The sequence below is a fragment of the Gymnogyps californianus genome, chromosome 21 (assembly GCF_018139145.2).
Source record: "Gymnogyps californianus isolate 813 chromosome 21, ASM1813914v2, whole genome shotgun sequence".
NCBI classification, from domain to species: Eukaryota; Metazoa; Chordata; class Aves; order Accipitriformes; family Cathartidae; genus Gymnogyps; species Gymnogyps californianus.
In genome coordinates, this window is record NC_059491.1 from 465,564 (window position 1) to 481,901 (window position 16,338).

General features: G+C 48.6%; 1 protein-coding gene across 3 annotated transcripts in view; it reads right to left on the reverse strand.

The window, feature by feature from the left end:
- CAMTA1 (calmodulin binding transcription activator 1) overlaps positions 1 to 15,860 on the reverse strand; it is a 314,118-nt gene extending 298,258 nt beyond the window's left edge. For 2 of the 3 annotated variants that reach the window (XM_050909538.1, XM_050909535.1), the window contains exon 1: positions 15,775 to 15,860. In XM_050909538.1, the coding sequence (XP_050765495.1) occupies positions 15,775 to 15,841 (67 nt within the window). In that variant the 5' untranslated portion in view covers positions 15,842 to 15,860. Of the gene's footprint in view, positions 1 to 725; positions 811 to 15,774 lie in introns of those variants that run through there. The other variant, XM_050909537.1, reaches the window with a different exon arrangement.
- Positions 15,861 to 16,338: the final 478 nt, after the last annotated feature.

Sequence of the window (16,338 nt, forward strand, 5' to 3'; positions counted from 1 at the left end):
CTCCGGGCCCGCCGCTCGCCGGGCGGCGCCGCTCCGCCCGCCCCAGCAGCGCCCACCCCCGGCCCGCCCGCTGCCCGGCGGCGCGGAGGCCCCGGTGCGGCGGGGCCGCGGACGAGGCCGCCCAGCTCGTGACGGGCGCGCGCCCGCGAGGCACGTGCGCCGCCGCCGCCGCCGCCGGCGGGGGGGTTGGGGGGGGTGGCGGGGGGAGAGCCGGCGGGGGCGGCGCGGCCAGGCCAGGCCCGGCCCGGCGCGGCGTGACCCCCGGGCGGCGGCGGCGGGCCCAGGCCGTCAGCGGCGAGCGACGGCCCGGAGCCCCGCGCCGCGCCCTGCGCCGCCCCGCGCCGGCCGTGCCGCCGCAGCCTCCATGTTGGCGGCGGGCGGGCACGTGCCGGCGGGCGGCGGGAGGCGTGCCCGTGCCCCGGCTCGGCCCGGCCCGGTCGTTGCGGCCCCGGCGCCACGCGGCCTGCCCGCCGCACATGGCCCGCCCGCCGCCCGCCGCCCCCCCGCCCCGGCCCGGCCCCGCGGGGGCGCCCGCCGCCGCCAAACTTCGCGCTGCGCGGCCCGGCCCGGCCTCCGCCGCCGCCGCCCCGCGGCGGGGGCAGGGGCGAGGGGCGGCGCGGGAGGCCCGGCGCGCCGACAGCCCCGCGGCGGCGGTGGCGGCGGGCAGGCCCGGCCCGGCCCGGCGGCGCGGAGCGGAGCGGGAGTCGGCCCGGCCGCGCTCTCACCTTCCGGCTTGTTTTCGGCAGCCATTTCCCCTCCGCGCGCCACATCCTCCTCCGCCTCCTCGCGACCGGGACCCAGGCGCGCGCCGCCTCCTCCCGCTGCCGCCGCCGCCGCCGGGCCGGCCACCCCGCGCGCACGGCGCACACCCCGCGCCGCCCATTGGGGGAGCCGCCGCACTGACACCCGCGGCGGCCAATCGCGGCGGGCGGAGGGCGGGCGCCCGGAGGGGATGGGCGCGATGGACGGCGCGCCTCGCCAATCGGAGCGCGGCAGCGCTTCAGTGACACGCGCCGCGGCCACTCAGCGGCGGCGCCGGGAAGACGAGGAGGGCGGGACGCAGCGCTTTACTGACGGCCGCAGCGGCCACGCAGGAAGCGGCGCCGCGCGACTGACGGCCGCCAGAGCCAACCGCGCCGCGGAGGAAGCGGGACGCGCCGATTGACGCACAGCGCCGCCGGCGCCGGCAGCCAACGAGGAGCGCCGTCCGCCAGAGCGACCGCGCGCGGGGCCAATGGGGCGGGCGAGCCGGGCGGCCGCCGGCGCCACCGCCCCCAGCCCTGTCCATTGGCTGCGGGCGGCCCCGGCGGGCGCACGCCCCCTCCGCGCCCTGTAACCCTAAACAAAGCCGCCGATTGGCGCGGCGGGCGGCCCGGCCGCCAATCCCCGCGCCCGCCCGGCGGGGGCAGCCCCGCGGCCCGGCCCGGCCCTTCCCGCCCTTCCCCACGGCCCGGCCCGGCCGGCGGATCCCGGTCCTCTCACGGCGGGGCGGGCGAGGGAGCGGCACCGGTACCGCCAGGCCGCCCTCCTCCACAGCGGAGCCAGAGCCGCGTCGCCCTTCGCCGGCGGCGAGCGGCCGAGCCGGTTCAGTCAGCCCGGGCGCTCTAACGGGGCGGGCCGGCCCGGCCTCCCCAGCGGCCGGTCTCCCGCTGCGTCGGGCGGCAGCGAGCGCCCTTGCCATCGGCCTTTAATATAAAAATAAAGTTCCGCCGTTCCTAGGCGCCCCCGCAGCCCGCCGGGACCGCGGTAACACCGACAGCTCCGGCGCGAACGCGGGCAGCAGGGTCCGCCGGGAGCAGCAGCCGGGGCCCGGGTCGGTGCCCGCGGCACGCCCGGCCCTGCGCGTCACCTCCCGGGCTCCGCAGCCGCTGGCGGGCTCCTTCGGCCGCTGGTGCTCTAGAGACCGGTTCGTGGTCAAAGGTGCTACGAGACACCGTCTCTGAACCGGGATTTCGAAGCTGCGATTTTTTTCTTAAGTGAGCAAACAAAACCCCAAGCTGAGCGGTTTTCAAGAGCTGTTTTTAAAAAAGGGGGTGTCTGGAAATGCAGTATTTTTTTACCAGCTTTTGATAACGTTAGCGCTGAACCTGCGGTTCCCCACGCGCTCTGATCAGACGGTCTGCCCGGCTACGACGATCCCAAAAGCGGCTGGGAGGGGAGCACACGCCACCCGACGCGCTACCCCCCTTTTAAAATCACAGACGGAGCGCCGTGCGATTTCACTGACCTACACAGCAGCACCAGAGCTGCAAAGGTTATCTCCCCCTTTTTCTCAATACTGCTGAGAAGTCAAAGTTCTGTAGGCCCTCTTCCACAACCGGAGTACTTTGGGGCGGGCAGCACGATGCTCGGGGAGAAAAAGCCATTCTTGGCACGGTACGCAGCCGATGAGGTGAGGATTTGTCATCTGCAAAGAGAACTGAGTTACCGTTGCCAACGAGACATAAAAAGTTTGAGGGAGTCCTGCGGACCACACGGGAATGAGTTCTGTCAGAGACAGGGTGACGGTTTGGAGCCGTACAGATCCCTTACAGTATATACCACCTGGCCTACAGCACGCCGCCTTCGGATCGGGATGTCGCGGAGCTTTTGCTGTAAAGAGTCTCCCAAGAAACCAAGTAAATTGCTCTGCCCTTTTGAAAACGGAAAGTGCCTTGGCAGAGTGATATATTCTTTGCCTGGCCGAGTTTTCTCCCCATCTCCGTCAAAGCTTGAAGAGTGCTGGCACTTCTGCCTTCTCAAGCAGAGCTCCGTGTAACTGGACCACATCTAATGCCTGCACAACGCAAATGAAGACTGAAACGGTTGTGTCCTTTGATGTGTGTGACTAAACACGCAAAAAGGGTATTCTCCCTTAGATCCTCATAAAAAGACCTGTTGGCTCTCTGGTTTTGCTAAGGACCGAAGCCATTTCCGAGCCAAGACGAAAGAGGAGTATGGTGTGATGGGTCTCTTCTAAGACAGAAGAAAGGAAAATTCCTTTTTCCTATTTTCAGCGGCTGCTGATCTCATGGAGCGTGAAAGGCACATTGATGAAGAGGCTCTAGAATGACAGGCTCACTCCCGACGGTCATAAAGCTAATCTAGTATACTCTGTCCTATAAATACACACAAATAGTAATGCAGCTACAGGATCAGCTAAGATAATTGTTTCCTTCAGCTGTTCAAGATACACTGGAAACTCTTCTAGTTGCCACACCGGCAAAGAGCTATCATTTCCTTGATGAGTTCTAGGGAATTTATGTCTCTCCTTGGATATTCTTCCGAGATGATCCGGACGCTTAGCGGAGACACGAGGCAGCCACACAGCTGGAGCTCCTCACAGTTTGCATTATGGCAAAACCAGAATACTGGATTAAAACAGGTATCCCTCCGCCAGGAAGGGATGGAAGTCAGTTTCCTGACGCAAGTATCAGATGTTTAGGTGACACTTACTAAGGCGCGGAGGGCCAGCCCACAGTGAACTCATCCCCAGGGCTCCGCACGCAGTGGCAGGTGCCAGTGCCCCCCCCCTACGGACAGACCTGCCTTGCTCTCTTCTTCAGGAAGAAACCGGCACCTGGATTAGCCGCGAAGCATAGCCTGCAGTGCCTTCAGAGTGCCAACCCTATCCACCGCCTCTCTCCTCTGAACCAGCTTATCTCCTGGCATGCCGGTCGCCTGCCCAGGCTTAACGTCAGGCTGGTATTCAGAAGGGGCTCGAGCTTCCGCCTGGATATTCAGGCAAGACTACGTAACAAAAAGGAGACGAGAGAAATGGTGGAGCTAACGCCTCTCCTCCGAGTTACAAAGACTCTCACTCTGCTACCAAATACAGGAACGTCGGAGAGCTATTGGGATTTCCGTTTGCAGACACCAGTGCTTGTGGCTGAAACGCAAGCAGGAACCCAGGCCGCTCCCAAGTACGTGGACGGCAACTGCGGCCACAAACAGCCTTTGCATTCTTGTCAGGGAGACGAGTGTGAACATTCATTTCGGTCATAGCCCTCGCTGCGTTACTCACTTACATACACTTGAGAACAAATAACCATAAGGTACTCCACATGGGGTTAGACCTTCAGATCACCCAGAAACATAATTAAATGCAAAATCAGCTACATGCGTGCACAAGAGTGTCCATCTCTTTCTTCTCTCCAAAGCTCAAGTAGTTCCTTATGTGCTTCTACGGCTCATTAGAGTAATGAGGTCCATGTGCTCTGACTGACAAGGTTGTTTAGGACGCCAGCTGCCTTCCCTCAGCCACTGCAGCCTGGGGAAGGAGGAACTTCCACGGAACTGGCTGGCAATAGCTCTGCTTCCAGAACTAACACAACCCACCTTGGCTCTGGAGTAGCGTGCAACCTGCTCTATGAAGTGTCTTCAGGAGCACTGTCTGGCTCTCTGCATCCTTCCCGGTCCGTAAAGACGATGAGAATTTGTGTGGATGAGGATGAATAAGGCATTTTTAAGGGGTTATTGAAGTAGTGTATGAACTCTGCTACATACGGCTAATGAACTCATTCTCTTCCTCAATATAAGCTTTTCTACCAAGAGAAAAAAAACCCTAATAAACTGAGTCTTATATACCTGAAATCATACATAATTTGAACAGTAGCATATAGGTTATTACAGCAATGTGATCTATGTAATATTACGGATGCCACTTGAACGTGGATTTTTCATCAAACATGCCAGCAAAGTCCCAAATATTTTCATTTAATTCCTTGTGCAATAAAATGATAAGAAAGAAACCATTTGAATTGAAGTGCTGCTGGTATCTTGCAAGTTTCCCAGCTCCCCACTGTTTAAAAATCACAGGTCTAATCACTATTAAGGCATGGAGGTACTGAACCGCAAAAGATTCTGCGCGCGTATGGCATAGGATAAACTGACTCGGTCTTACCTTTCTAGGGGCACAAACACAGAGCTACCTCCAGCTGATAAGCGGCAACAAAGTAGATGTGCCAGGAGTTTTTGCAGTCTGAATCATGAATAATTTTTAACAGCATACTGATAAAAGCTGCTGCTATTCTGATGTACGGCGTTTGGGTTGTTTTGTTAAGAGGGAGGTGAAATATGAAGTTCTTTAAAAAAAAAAAAATCTTCATTGTCATTCCATGGCAGATGTGGGTCTGGCTTGGTTAATTGGGTTAATGTGATGATTTGGCATGCTTAGTTATATGTGGAAGTAAAACTGTGAAGAATATATTCAAATACCCTGTTATGGATATTCAGCAAATTATACATCCACCGTTGCTATGGCAAGCATCAAAAAGCAAAACAATTCAGACAGTTTTAATAGCTATAATGACAATGTTGGAACCCCATTTCTTTTGAATTGTTTGCACAAAGTTACTCCATGATTTAGAAGCAAGGAATGCCAAGTGTTTTTACAAAAATACTCTTAGAAGTGTGACTAGAGATGCTTAAAAACCCCCTCACAATGATAGAAATGAAATGGTTTTGCCCTTTCCTCTCTCCACTTACAGAACCAAAAGCTGTTTCGTCGAGGAATAAACCCAAGACTTAACCAAGTCAATGCATGTGTCTAAATCCACTGCTACTTCACAATACTTCACTGCATTTGTGAAGTATAATTGCCAATTCCCAGGTTCATCAAAACCAGGTAAATATCCCAAAACACGCATTTCTTCAGAAAGGTTCTCCAGAGAAGTATACGCTGTTTAGGGCTCTGCCATCCAAATAACTTGCCCGAAACGATGTGTGGAAGCTGAAGAAGAATATACGTTACCAGGAACTAAAGATACTGGATTACACTCGGAATGGATGAAACTGCATACTACCCTGGCAGGAGGCCGAACTCGGTCATCGTCCATATTCTGGGGTTTGGATACATTCTTCTCCCCGTTCCTTCTGCGGTTCTGAGCCCATTTATTTCCCTCAGAAATACAAACACTACCTTGAAATAATCTCTAGTAAAACTCTGTTGGCTATAGGGAATTTACACCAGACTAAACCAAAGTGTAACTCCAGAGCCTAAGCCGTTTTAATGGACCCTGGAGGAAAGACGTTGTTGCTGTGCACAGCCTCATGAAGTTTTTGTAGATATTTAAGCCAGTAGCCTCAACACTAACCACAGTATTTACCTGTTTAACCAAGAACAAGGGCAAAAATGCTTTGTTCCTCTACACTGGCACCGACTCCAGAAGGGAAACAAGTGGCTGCCTGGGGGGGTTACAATGCTGGAGCCCCATTTATTCCGGTACAACGTCAAACGGGTTCAGAACTGACTTACATGGGTGCCAACCTCCAGCATTTTGCTGCAGCCAGCAATGCCCGGGGAGAAGGCCTGCCACGCCGTGGACTGCGGCACGCTGCCTCTGCCACAAGCCCCGATGTTCCTTCCTCTGCAGTCCTTGGTCCTGTATTTCCCTACGAGAACAGGCCAGGTTCTGTCTTCGCTTTGGTTCATGCTCCAAGCACCCTGGTGGCACTAAGAAAATACCAATTATTTTGCTCTAATATACACCCATAAGCCAGTTAGAGGAGAAAAAAAAACCTGAAATATGAGGTAAATTAAAGCTTCCAACTAAGGAGATTTACCAGTAAGTCACCATAAAATTCAGATAATTTATTTTTTCAATTCTGCAGCAACTTTCTCCAATTCGTTTGGATTAGCTATTAGAAATTATGTCTCAAAAATTAAAGAAAATGTCTATTGACCATTATATCAAATTCTAATTTTAGCCAGAAAAAAAGAATAATTAGGCTGTGATTTACTCTGGTAGTCAACTTACATTAACAATTTTTCCCCCCCATTTATGTAATTCTGGCAAAATCAAATAATATATACAATGCTCATAAATGCTGGGCTAGATTTAGTAAAGACAATTTCCTACAGTATATTCAGGACATTTCTCTTTGCTTTCTGTTATAATAAGACAATCAAGTTATTTAGTTTAAGGAGGTAATATGATTGTCATCCATGGTAGCCTCAGCTATAATTTTAGTGCAGTCTTCAATAAGGAACATGGAAGGATTTGGGGTTTTTTATTTTATTTTTTTTTAAGCTGTCATCATCCTGTAATAAGCTGTATAGCCTGGCTGCTGCTCTCTGGGAATGTCTTTCCCCCACATCCTAACCCCTCTCCCCTGCTAGTACGCAAAACTCCACTTATTACCTAAGAAGCAAGAACAAAGCGTAAATCCTACAATCAATCGGTAAAGCAAAGCTATCGTGCACAATGTTGGTACACGACTGGCTCTGTTCTGGGCAGTGGCTGAACAGCTCCCAGCTCGGGACCAGCCTGGAAACGCTGCTCAACAAAGGTGGCAGCGCCAGCTCATTGAATCCCAGCCGACAGCATGCACAGAAACCCATACAGTAACCAATATTACTTGAGGGAAAGGCCATTTTCCATAATTCTTATTTTCCCCTCAACAGGTACAAGATAGTGTAATCTTCAGGTTAGTTTGGTATCAGACATCTAGCAATAGTTGAAGCAAATAATAACGGGAAAGTGTGTTTCAGTCCAAGACCCCTAAAGGTATGCTCCTACATTTCTGTTCCTACTTTTAAAAAAGTATCTTTTCCAGGATACTTAACTCCTCTGAAATTGGACTGCTGTCTATATTAGCTGAATAAATACGGATCTAGGAGCCAAACTTTAGTCACCAAGGTATGAAAATGTCAGCCTCAGGCACTGAAAACAGAAGAATGAGTAATGGAAGACAGCGACGGAAGAACAAAAGGAGAACTGAAGGAAGAGAAATTGATGATGGTAACAGGGGCAGGAGGTGTTCAAAGCCACGTAGATTCAGGAACTGGAAGCCAGAGGCAAAGTCAAATTTAACTGAGTCAGTCTGCTCCCGAGGAACTTCTGATGGCAGCACCACCCAGGCTCTGCGCTTTCCCCAAAAACCTGTCCTGCAGTTACCAAACCAAGTCTTCATTCATACACTCCTGTGATTTATTCTGTGCATGCCTAACGTGGAAGCATCATTAACAAACAATAGAGCACTCACGCTTTCAATTAAAAAGCATTATTGTTGAAATCATTATCTCAAATCGTTAAAGGACTCCACCACGACTGGGTTCTGCCACGCTATAAATTCACAACGAGAAGGAACTTCCCTGACTTTTGTCATCATTATTTATGAATAAATAAACCAAATGGAAGTATAATTCCAGCATCACAAACTAGAATCAATCGTGATTTGCTTACAGTGGTACTATGGCAGTGCAGCTACTCAAATTATCTCTTGGGTGCCTGTCCGGAGCCTTATTACACAAAACCCTTCTTCTCTGTCTTCAAGGATACGTAGTAGTTCTTGTAAACAAAAATGATTGTTTTAATATTTTCTCATTAGTTTTAGCTACAGAGCAGAGTTTTCTTTCTAGATTTGCCTAAACCTTGTCTAACCGTTAAAACTATTCTTTCCCATATGACCCAGGAGAGTTGCACAGAATGAGAAATACATACAAACAGTACATGCAGAAAATACGCAGAAATAGCTAGTCTTCACTTAGATGGTTTCATCTGCGAGTTCTTGACTTTCCCCTAAACTTCCTCCCCTGAAGGATGGGGACAGTAATACTGTTTCTCCGGAAGTGGAGTAAATCAGTTCCTGCACTCTCAGTAGCAGAGTGAAAATTAAGATGTAAAGGAGTAAAGAATGCAGAAGAACCCTATTATTCAACAACAATACAATTTGCTGCTGAACTTCAGTTGCTAAGACAGGCACGTCAATTATTTATAGAACCCAGAGCGTTAAATATGAAGTATTTCAGCCTGGGACAGCATGAAGGTAAAACCAGGAACATGATCCTGTCAGGACTGCAGAATTGTAGGCAAGGACAGAATATCCCTACACAGACTACCCTTTTTATTGAACTATAAATTGAAGAAGGTCCTTATGAAGTGTCACTTTTGGTGTTAAGTGATATGCATTCTCTTTTTTTTGACAGCGTCAGTCTATATTTAACGTTTATCTAAAGGGCTATTTCTGCCAGGGAAACAATGCGCAGTTATCTTCCAAAAACACAAGTTAGCATAACCTCATCTGAATATTTACATGAAGTCCATGACCTTCTTTTTATCGGTGCTTACGTCTACGAACAGCCTGTCACACACATTTTAAAATTTAAAATTTGCTCCAAATGACCGCAACTTTGCCATTCTCCCGGTGCTGAAAAGACCTCGCCATGCAACACTGAGCAACACTATAAGTCCGCCCAAGGATTAGATGCGTACTACCGACTCACCTATAGTAACCACAAAATGCAGCTTAAAATAACTTCCACTGACTCCTTAGAGTGGGAGACACATTCAAAATTAGCAAGCGCTCCTAAAGAAAAGAATTATGCATAAAATTACTTCTTTTTAGCTGGCAAGAGAACTATTAATATTGGAATTAGATTTTTTACTTGGCATGATGTCTTTCAACTTCCATCTCTGATTAAACAGTAAAACCTGTGACCTAGTGTTGCACAATGTCAATTTTTATAACACCTCTTCCTGCTTAAAAAAATTAAGTAGATTTATAATAATATTAAAACTAGAAGTTAATCCTTCTGTAGGATTACCGATTGATCAAAATCAACTAGAAGTATAAAAAGTAAACAGATGTTAGTTGCAGAAATTAGTATGGGATCAATGGAAGTGGGCAGTCACCTGGATGACAAGCCTGAATAGCACATTTCAGAAATGGATCTGCAAGGTCTAACTATGAATTTAAGTGCCGATCAGGAGTATAATCTAAGGACTGCAAGTCTGGTGTATTCGGCACGAAGCCCTTACAGTTAAGGTGAAAGTCTGGGGGATGACATTATGTCCCTAACCTCAAGCCCCCATATCACAATCCAGACAATTACGTTTTGCATGAAGGATACAAAGCTGTAAGTGCCAGTAATGGAATGGGCTCACTACAGGGGCCAGCATTACGTGACACAATCGTGTCAGCACAGAGACTTCCAGTTACGCAGACTAACCACAAAGTTTCAGGTATGAAATCAGAAAGAACCTAAAGGCTTGCTTTTAACAAATGGCTTATCATTGTCTATAACAATCCCGGAATTTTGGAAAGAAAATATTTCCCACCTCATTTGGCCGTTTGTTTGCTCAGAAAACACTGCTTCCTTTCTTGCGCCATATAAGACGCGAGAGGCAAAAGGCGTCTGCGGATGTATCGTCATTACCGGGAAGCTCCTTTCATGTGGAATCCCGCACAGCTCTGTCCTGCTCCCTTCCTCACAAAGGATACACTCTCTCTCATTAAGGAGGGTGCTGAAACGCTAAGGTTCTTCATGCCAGCAACACATGAATGTGTGGTTTACACCTCTCTCACATTGAGATTCAAACCTCTCTCATCTGAAAAGTTTAAATCCAGTATCATTAGTCAGCTGACTGGATACCCAGGAGAAATGAGCACAGGGTGAGAACCTGCTTCAAGTTCAAGCCGGATCAGATAGCAGTCACAGCAATTAGGAAGGTGAATACTCTGAGGCATACACTGGGCACGCAAAGGTACCTTCTTAAAACAAGAACTGGGCCTCAGGTCCGTTTTGAACTCAGGGGTTTTCAGACACCTGACTCAAGCTGCCCTTCCCCTCTGCAAGCAGTCTTTCCTCTTGTACGTGGATCGTGCAGCTGCAAACCAGCCTGGGACTCTCGACCTGCGGAAACCAGTAAATACATGTCAGATCGGCCGCTCCTAAAAGACAGGGCAAGCCGCATCTGTTAGCCTGTTCCTCTAACGATAGCAGCTATGGAGTAGTACTAACGCTACAGAAACAGCCCGGAGCAGGCTGCGTGGCTTGCTTCTGTACGGGGACAGGCTTAAACAACGAAACCAAGATGGTTTTAGTAGCGCGTAGCGGTTATTTGGAAACAACCTATGCAAACTGCACACGGTGGAAGGCCTGTTGAAAGCGCCAGGCAGAAGCCACTTCACCACCAAAGACTTTGAGACAGACTGAGAAAGACAGAGCCCTCTCCTTTGCAGAGAGTCTAAGAACACCTCCGTGCTTGAACTCTGTCAGTGCTTTGGGCCACGCGACATGCTGACAAGCGCTGCAAATCTCTTTCATTTCAAGAATGTACGTAATTCTACTCCAAGTCTTTTCCTTGGAGTCACGCAGATAGCATACTTGACTTTTTACATGGTCCAAGCCCTAAAATGCATAAAAGAAAGGTTACATTGCTGTACGGACTGAAAAGAGTTTAATTACCATAGAATCATAGAATGGTTTGGGTTGGAAGGGACCTTAAAGATCATCTGGTTCCACTCCTCCTGCCATGGGCAGGGACACCTTCCACTAGACTGGGTTGCTCAAAGCCCCGTCCAACCTGGCCTTGAACACTGCCAGGGATGGGGCATCCACAGCCTCTCTGGGCAACCTGTGCCAGTGCCTCACCACCCTCACAGTGAAGAACTTCTTCCTTACATCTAGTCTAAATCTACCCTCTTGCAGTTTAAAGCTGTCACCCCTTGTCCTATCGCTACCTGCCCTTGTAAGAAGTCCCCCTCCGGCTTGCTTGTAGGCCCCTTTATGTGCTGGAAGGCCGCTATAAGGTCTCCCCGGAGCCTCCTCTTCTCCAGGCTGAACGCCAACTCTCTCAGCCTGTCTTCGCAGGAGAGGTGCTCCAGCCCCCGATCATCTTCATGGCCCTTCTCTGGACTCACTCCAACAGGTCCGAGGAAAACAATCCCAGACCACAACTGGGACTTCTTAGCATTTTCCTCCTTGTGCACTGACTCTACAAAAGCCCTTATTTACTAAACTATTATAAACAACTCATTACCCACACTAATCCCGTAAAGTGAGCGGTGCATTAGTGGTAGGTATCCACTATCTACTCTGGGAAAAGCTACACTGTCTGTCTCTAAAAATACCTTGTTTATTTTATGCCAGTCAGTTGCCAGCTTTTATTCAAAAAGGGCGAATTTTTACTTAAGAAGAGTACAGTTGGAAGCAGACAAATCATGTGGCAGATATTAAGATACACATCGTAACTTCCACAGCATAAAAATTTCAACTTATGTTCTCAGCAGCAATACTGAAAGTTTGTCTGCACAAAAGGTGCTTGTATGGTTCATACCAAGTTTGTTGAAAGCAAGTATCTGGATTAAAACACCGAAAGTTGCAGTGAAAGGTTGTCCATGGCTCATCTGAGGAACTAATCTGTACCAGTCAAAAATGTCCACAATTTCTTGGGGGAAAAAAACAAACCAAAACCAAAAAAACCCCACAAACAAAACCAGAAAACCTTGGAGCCCTACCTTCTAGTAACAACAACTGTAGTAACAGCCACTGATATGTGTTATGGTCTTACTAAAATGCATTGATGGGTCCATGAAGTATTCTATGCCAAATCAAATATTTCAAAGATAGAGGAATTCTAACTGCATCTCCTCCAACTGCCTTGCCTCTGACATCGAGGGCGAGATCTTCAAACACAACGACTACAAAATTTTGTCTGACAAACCACTTACAGAAAAGGAATAATACTGAACTTTAAGATCAAAGTATACAAGCGAGTGATTCACCTTCCTTTCTTGTATGCTTGCAAGACACAGGCTAAACACGAACATAATATTAGGTGCTTTGAAAAGCACCGCCTGCCTTTGAGTGAGAGAATTTGCATCAAGTGGTAAGGTGAGGCTACACAACCCTGAACGACTGGATGCGACTCTCTCTTAGATAAGCATCCTCCTTTACTAGCTCGAGACTTTGTCTATCAGACCATGTCACCTGAATGACTAACAGCACACTGACTCCCACTGCTGCCATCTCTCACCGACTCCAGCAAGCTAAAGCGTTAGCAGGACAGCAAGCAAAATAGAATACGTATTTCCCAGTGCTCCCCTGCAATTGAAAACCTGAATGCTGACAAGACTGAGGGGAAAAAAAACAAAAAAACACAAGCTAGTCTAGTAGGCAACTGTCTATCCTCAGGGTCATATAAAATACCACGTGCTGGAAGAAAGAAGAAGCAGCGAGGAGTTGGCAACATCCGAGCCACAACGCCCACAGATGTGATTATGCTGATGCCAAATCTGGTCCTATCTGAGCTTTCCAGCCACTGCTGAGTTGACAGCACGTGCCGCGATGCCGGAGCTGGCAGAGGCAATGCTGAGCACAGCTAGTGGCCACTAGCCACCTTAAAGCAATAGCACCACGCATCTTCCCTGAGCTAATGTTTAGTGGCACAAATAGCAAAATAACGTGTATATAGTGCTCTTTGTCGAAACTGCAGCAAACACCGAAAAGCAACTCCCCGTTTGCCATTTCACCCAGCCTGCTGTGATGCCGGACTCGCAGGGTGCCGTGCTCCACCACCGAGCTGCGCTGGCTGGGCTCCAGTGCCCCGAACAGCGAGTGGGAGGAACAGGGAACGGCTACAAGTCCTGGCTCTGGGGAACCGGCACAACCGTAAGGACACAGCTCCTTGCCAACACTGACTGTACTCCAATTTTAGCAGACTTAAAGCTTTCCAGATTGATGGTGAAGAATTTTGAAACTCAAAGAGCATAACAGATTTACATCCGAGTTTATAGAAATGGCTGAATAATAGACCAACAGCCTTAACATACACATATGCAGAAAAAGAATGAACAAAACTATCAGATTTCCCAAAATATGGATTGACAACAACAGAAATTTGCTAATTACTATTTTAGGTATGCCTGAATTCTCAACTCTGGTGTTGTTAAACTAAAAATTATATCATCATATATTGTAACTGTATGATAGCTTATGCAAGTTACGACTATTTCAAAAAAACAATCTGTACTTCATATGCTATTTATACGATATTTCAAACATGGTTACATTTTGCAAATGACATAGGACAAATTACTACTTTTTCACCAAAGGTGTTGTTCCTCCCCTGTGGCATCATGTGGCCTAAACATAACAAGGATTTTAGGACATCCTGTAGCATCCAGAGCAGCTCCTTATCATGGGGCAACAATGGGAAATTATTTTACTAAATAGAGGCAAAATTAAACCATAGGATTGAGCTCAAATAATAGGCTCACTGACATAGCAGAAGTCATTGACTTCTTCTCAGAGAACTGTTCTACTGGAGGCAAGTTGGAGGCTGATTGCGGAGACAGAAGAGCTGGTAGGGACTACGGGTTCCCAGCTTCCAGCCACCAACGCTGCACGAAATCCAGAGGGCTGTCTATGGAAAATGGTATCTGTAAGTAATTCCTATATGTTTCTCATCTTCAAAGTGTAAAAGGCTGGCTTTCTGGCAAGCTCTACGTGTCCTGAAAACAGCTTCCAACAGATGAAAGCGATGCCCTAACGCAGAGCTCTGTCCCTGTGACAGGCTCTTTACGCACTTGGCTGAAAGGATCCAAAGACACCGAGCGCACTGGTTTAAGCTATACTGCTGCAGGAAACGCAGGTTAGTGGGAAATGATGAGGCGCCAAAGGTCAACAGAAAGCCAGCGTCTCCCTTCCCAGACACCCGGTGCGCATACGGAATTGCTGGACCTTTCAGAAGATTTCCTAGCTGTATGAATCAGCCTGAAGAAATAATTTCTGACACCGTCAAAACTGCACTAATGATCTTCAGGGAAGGCTGTGGTGTTAGCACCTTCAAAAGCCTTAACCCTGCCCTGCACAATGCTCTGTCTGACAGACCAGGTCTGGATTAGAAACAGTTTAAGCTCATAAAAATTACAGCTGGCACCAACACCTACACTATAGCAAATTCCTCCCTGATTGTTGTTTTGAAGATGACGCTTCCAACAGAATAGAACTGTTAGATATATCTCAACCATTCAGACCTCATCCTGCTTCTCGTACTGTCAAGGTCTTCTGCTTGCCACAGAAATGCCCTTCTGTCCCATACGCTCACTGCCAGAAAGAGCCAAGAGGCAGGGGGCAACATGCAGATAATTACTACAAACCTGGAACATTTTCACAGAGAATGTTTGCTTTTGACTTTTGGGGTATTAAAGTCAGTCTTCCATAAACAAGCATGAAAATATCCCAAGGAGAGCTAGGTTATTAATGAAGATTTTCTTGCTTCTTGTCAGTTGCTTCAGCCACTTCTGCTGCCACTGGATGAGTGTAACGAAGGCCCTTCTACTGCATGGCTCTCCGCAGGTGTGATTAAATCTGCCTCTCACTTCCCGAAGTCCCCAAGTGGACTATCATGCCTCAGTTACAGAGATAATTTCTCAGAATGAAAGAGCCAATAAGAAGTGATTCCTTTGGGCATCTCAACAGCATTAACACAAAATGCAGTAAAAAGCATCAGAGTAGCATAAAGCAATTTAGTCCTCGTGGAGGCAACTTGTTTGCAATACATTCCAAACATTTTAACCGTGTGTATCTGCCCGGGTTTAAGTCAGGAGACGGTACAGGCAATGGCTGCACTGAACCGTCACCTCAGGAGAATGGCACTGGCTGCAAAGTAACCGGTTGAGTTCACCTCTTATTTCTCTTTTTGCTCTCATCACAAAACATGGCAGCAGACAACTTGGTATGATTGCTAGACTAATTTGGCAGTGTGAGCTGCAGGTCGGGATGAGACGGCTGCCGGACCTGCAACGTGTGCATGCAAGGACACACTCAAAAGTACGAGTCTCGCGGGGGTTTTAGGTACAGAATGATGCAGCTTTGGGGAAGAGCTAAGCATAGAAAGAGTAGGTCAGGAGTGAGAGGCGTCACTGGGACTTCATGCAAAATGGAGGAGGAGGGAATTCAGAAAACCCAGCTACGGTTTGAGGGGGTGTGCCATTTGCCTCATGAGGGAAGGTACCACATGAAGTCCCACAGGCTCCAAAACACACTCAATTAGCTGTTCCTTTTACCTTTTTGTTCTACCCAGCATTTCTTCAAGAGCACTGTCATCTCTGGCTTTGGCATCCTACTCATCATCTATGAATTCATGTTGCCGTTTCCTCCCTGAAAGGAAAAAGTCCCATAGTCAGTCATTTGCTACACAGAGGAAAGGACAAATTTGACAGAGTATTTTTGCCACTGTTGAAGTTCAAAGACCATTGCTCCTTGAGCAGACAGTACTGCAAGTTGTGTTCTCCGCTACGGTGTCGTTCATCCGCAACCAATCAGCCTGTGTGGACTCTAGAAACTTACCCCGAATTTACCTGTAAGCAGCTGAAAAGCTGTCAGTATCTCAGACCTGCCTGGAAAGAAAGAGCAGGGCAATGACTCACCCAGAGTAAACAAACAACCCCAGCAACAAGAAGAGAGACTTGCGCCAAGCAAATACCTTTATTTTATTTTAAAACATTCTGAAAGTGTTAATCTATATGAAAAAGCAGCAATACAACACTGAGAAAGCACACCTAATGTTAGGGAAGCCTTCATTTCATATCACATGAGCCAAATTAAAAATAAAACTAAACACAAGTGTA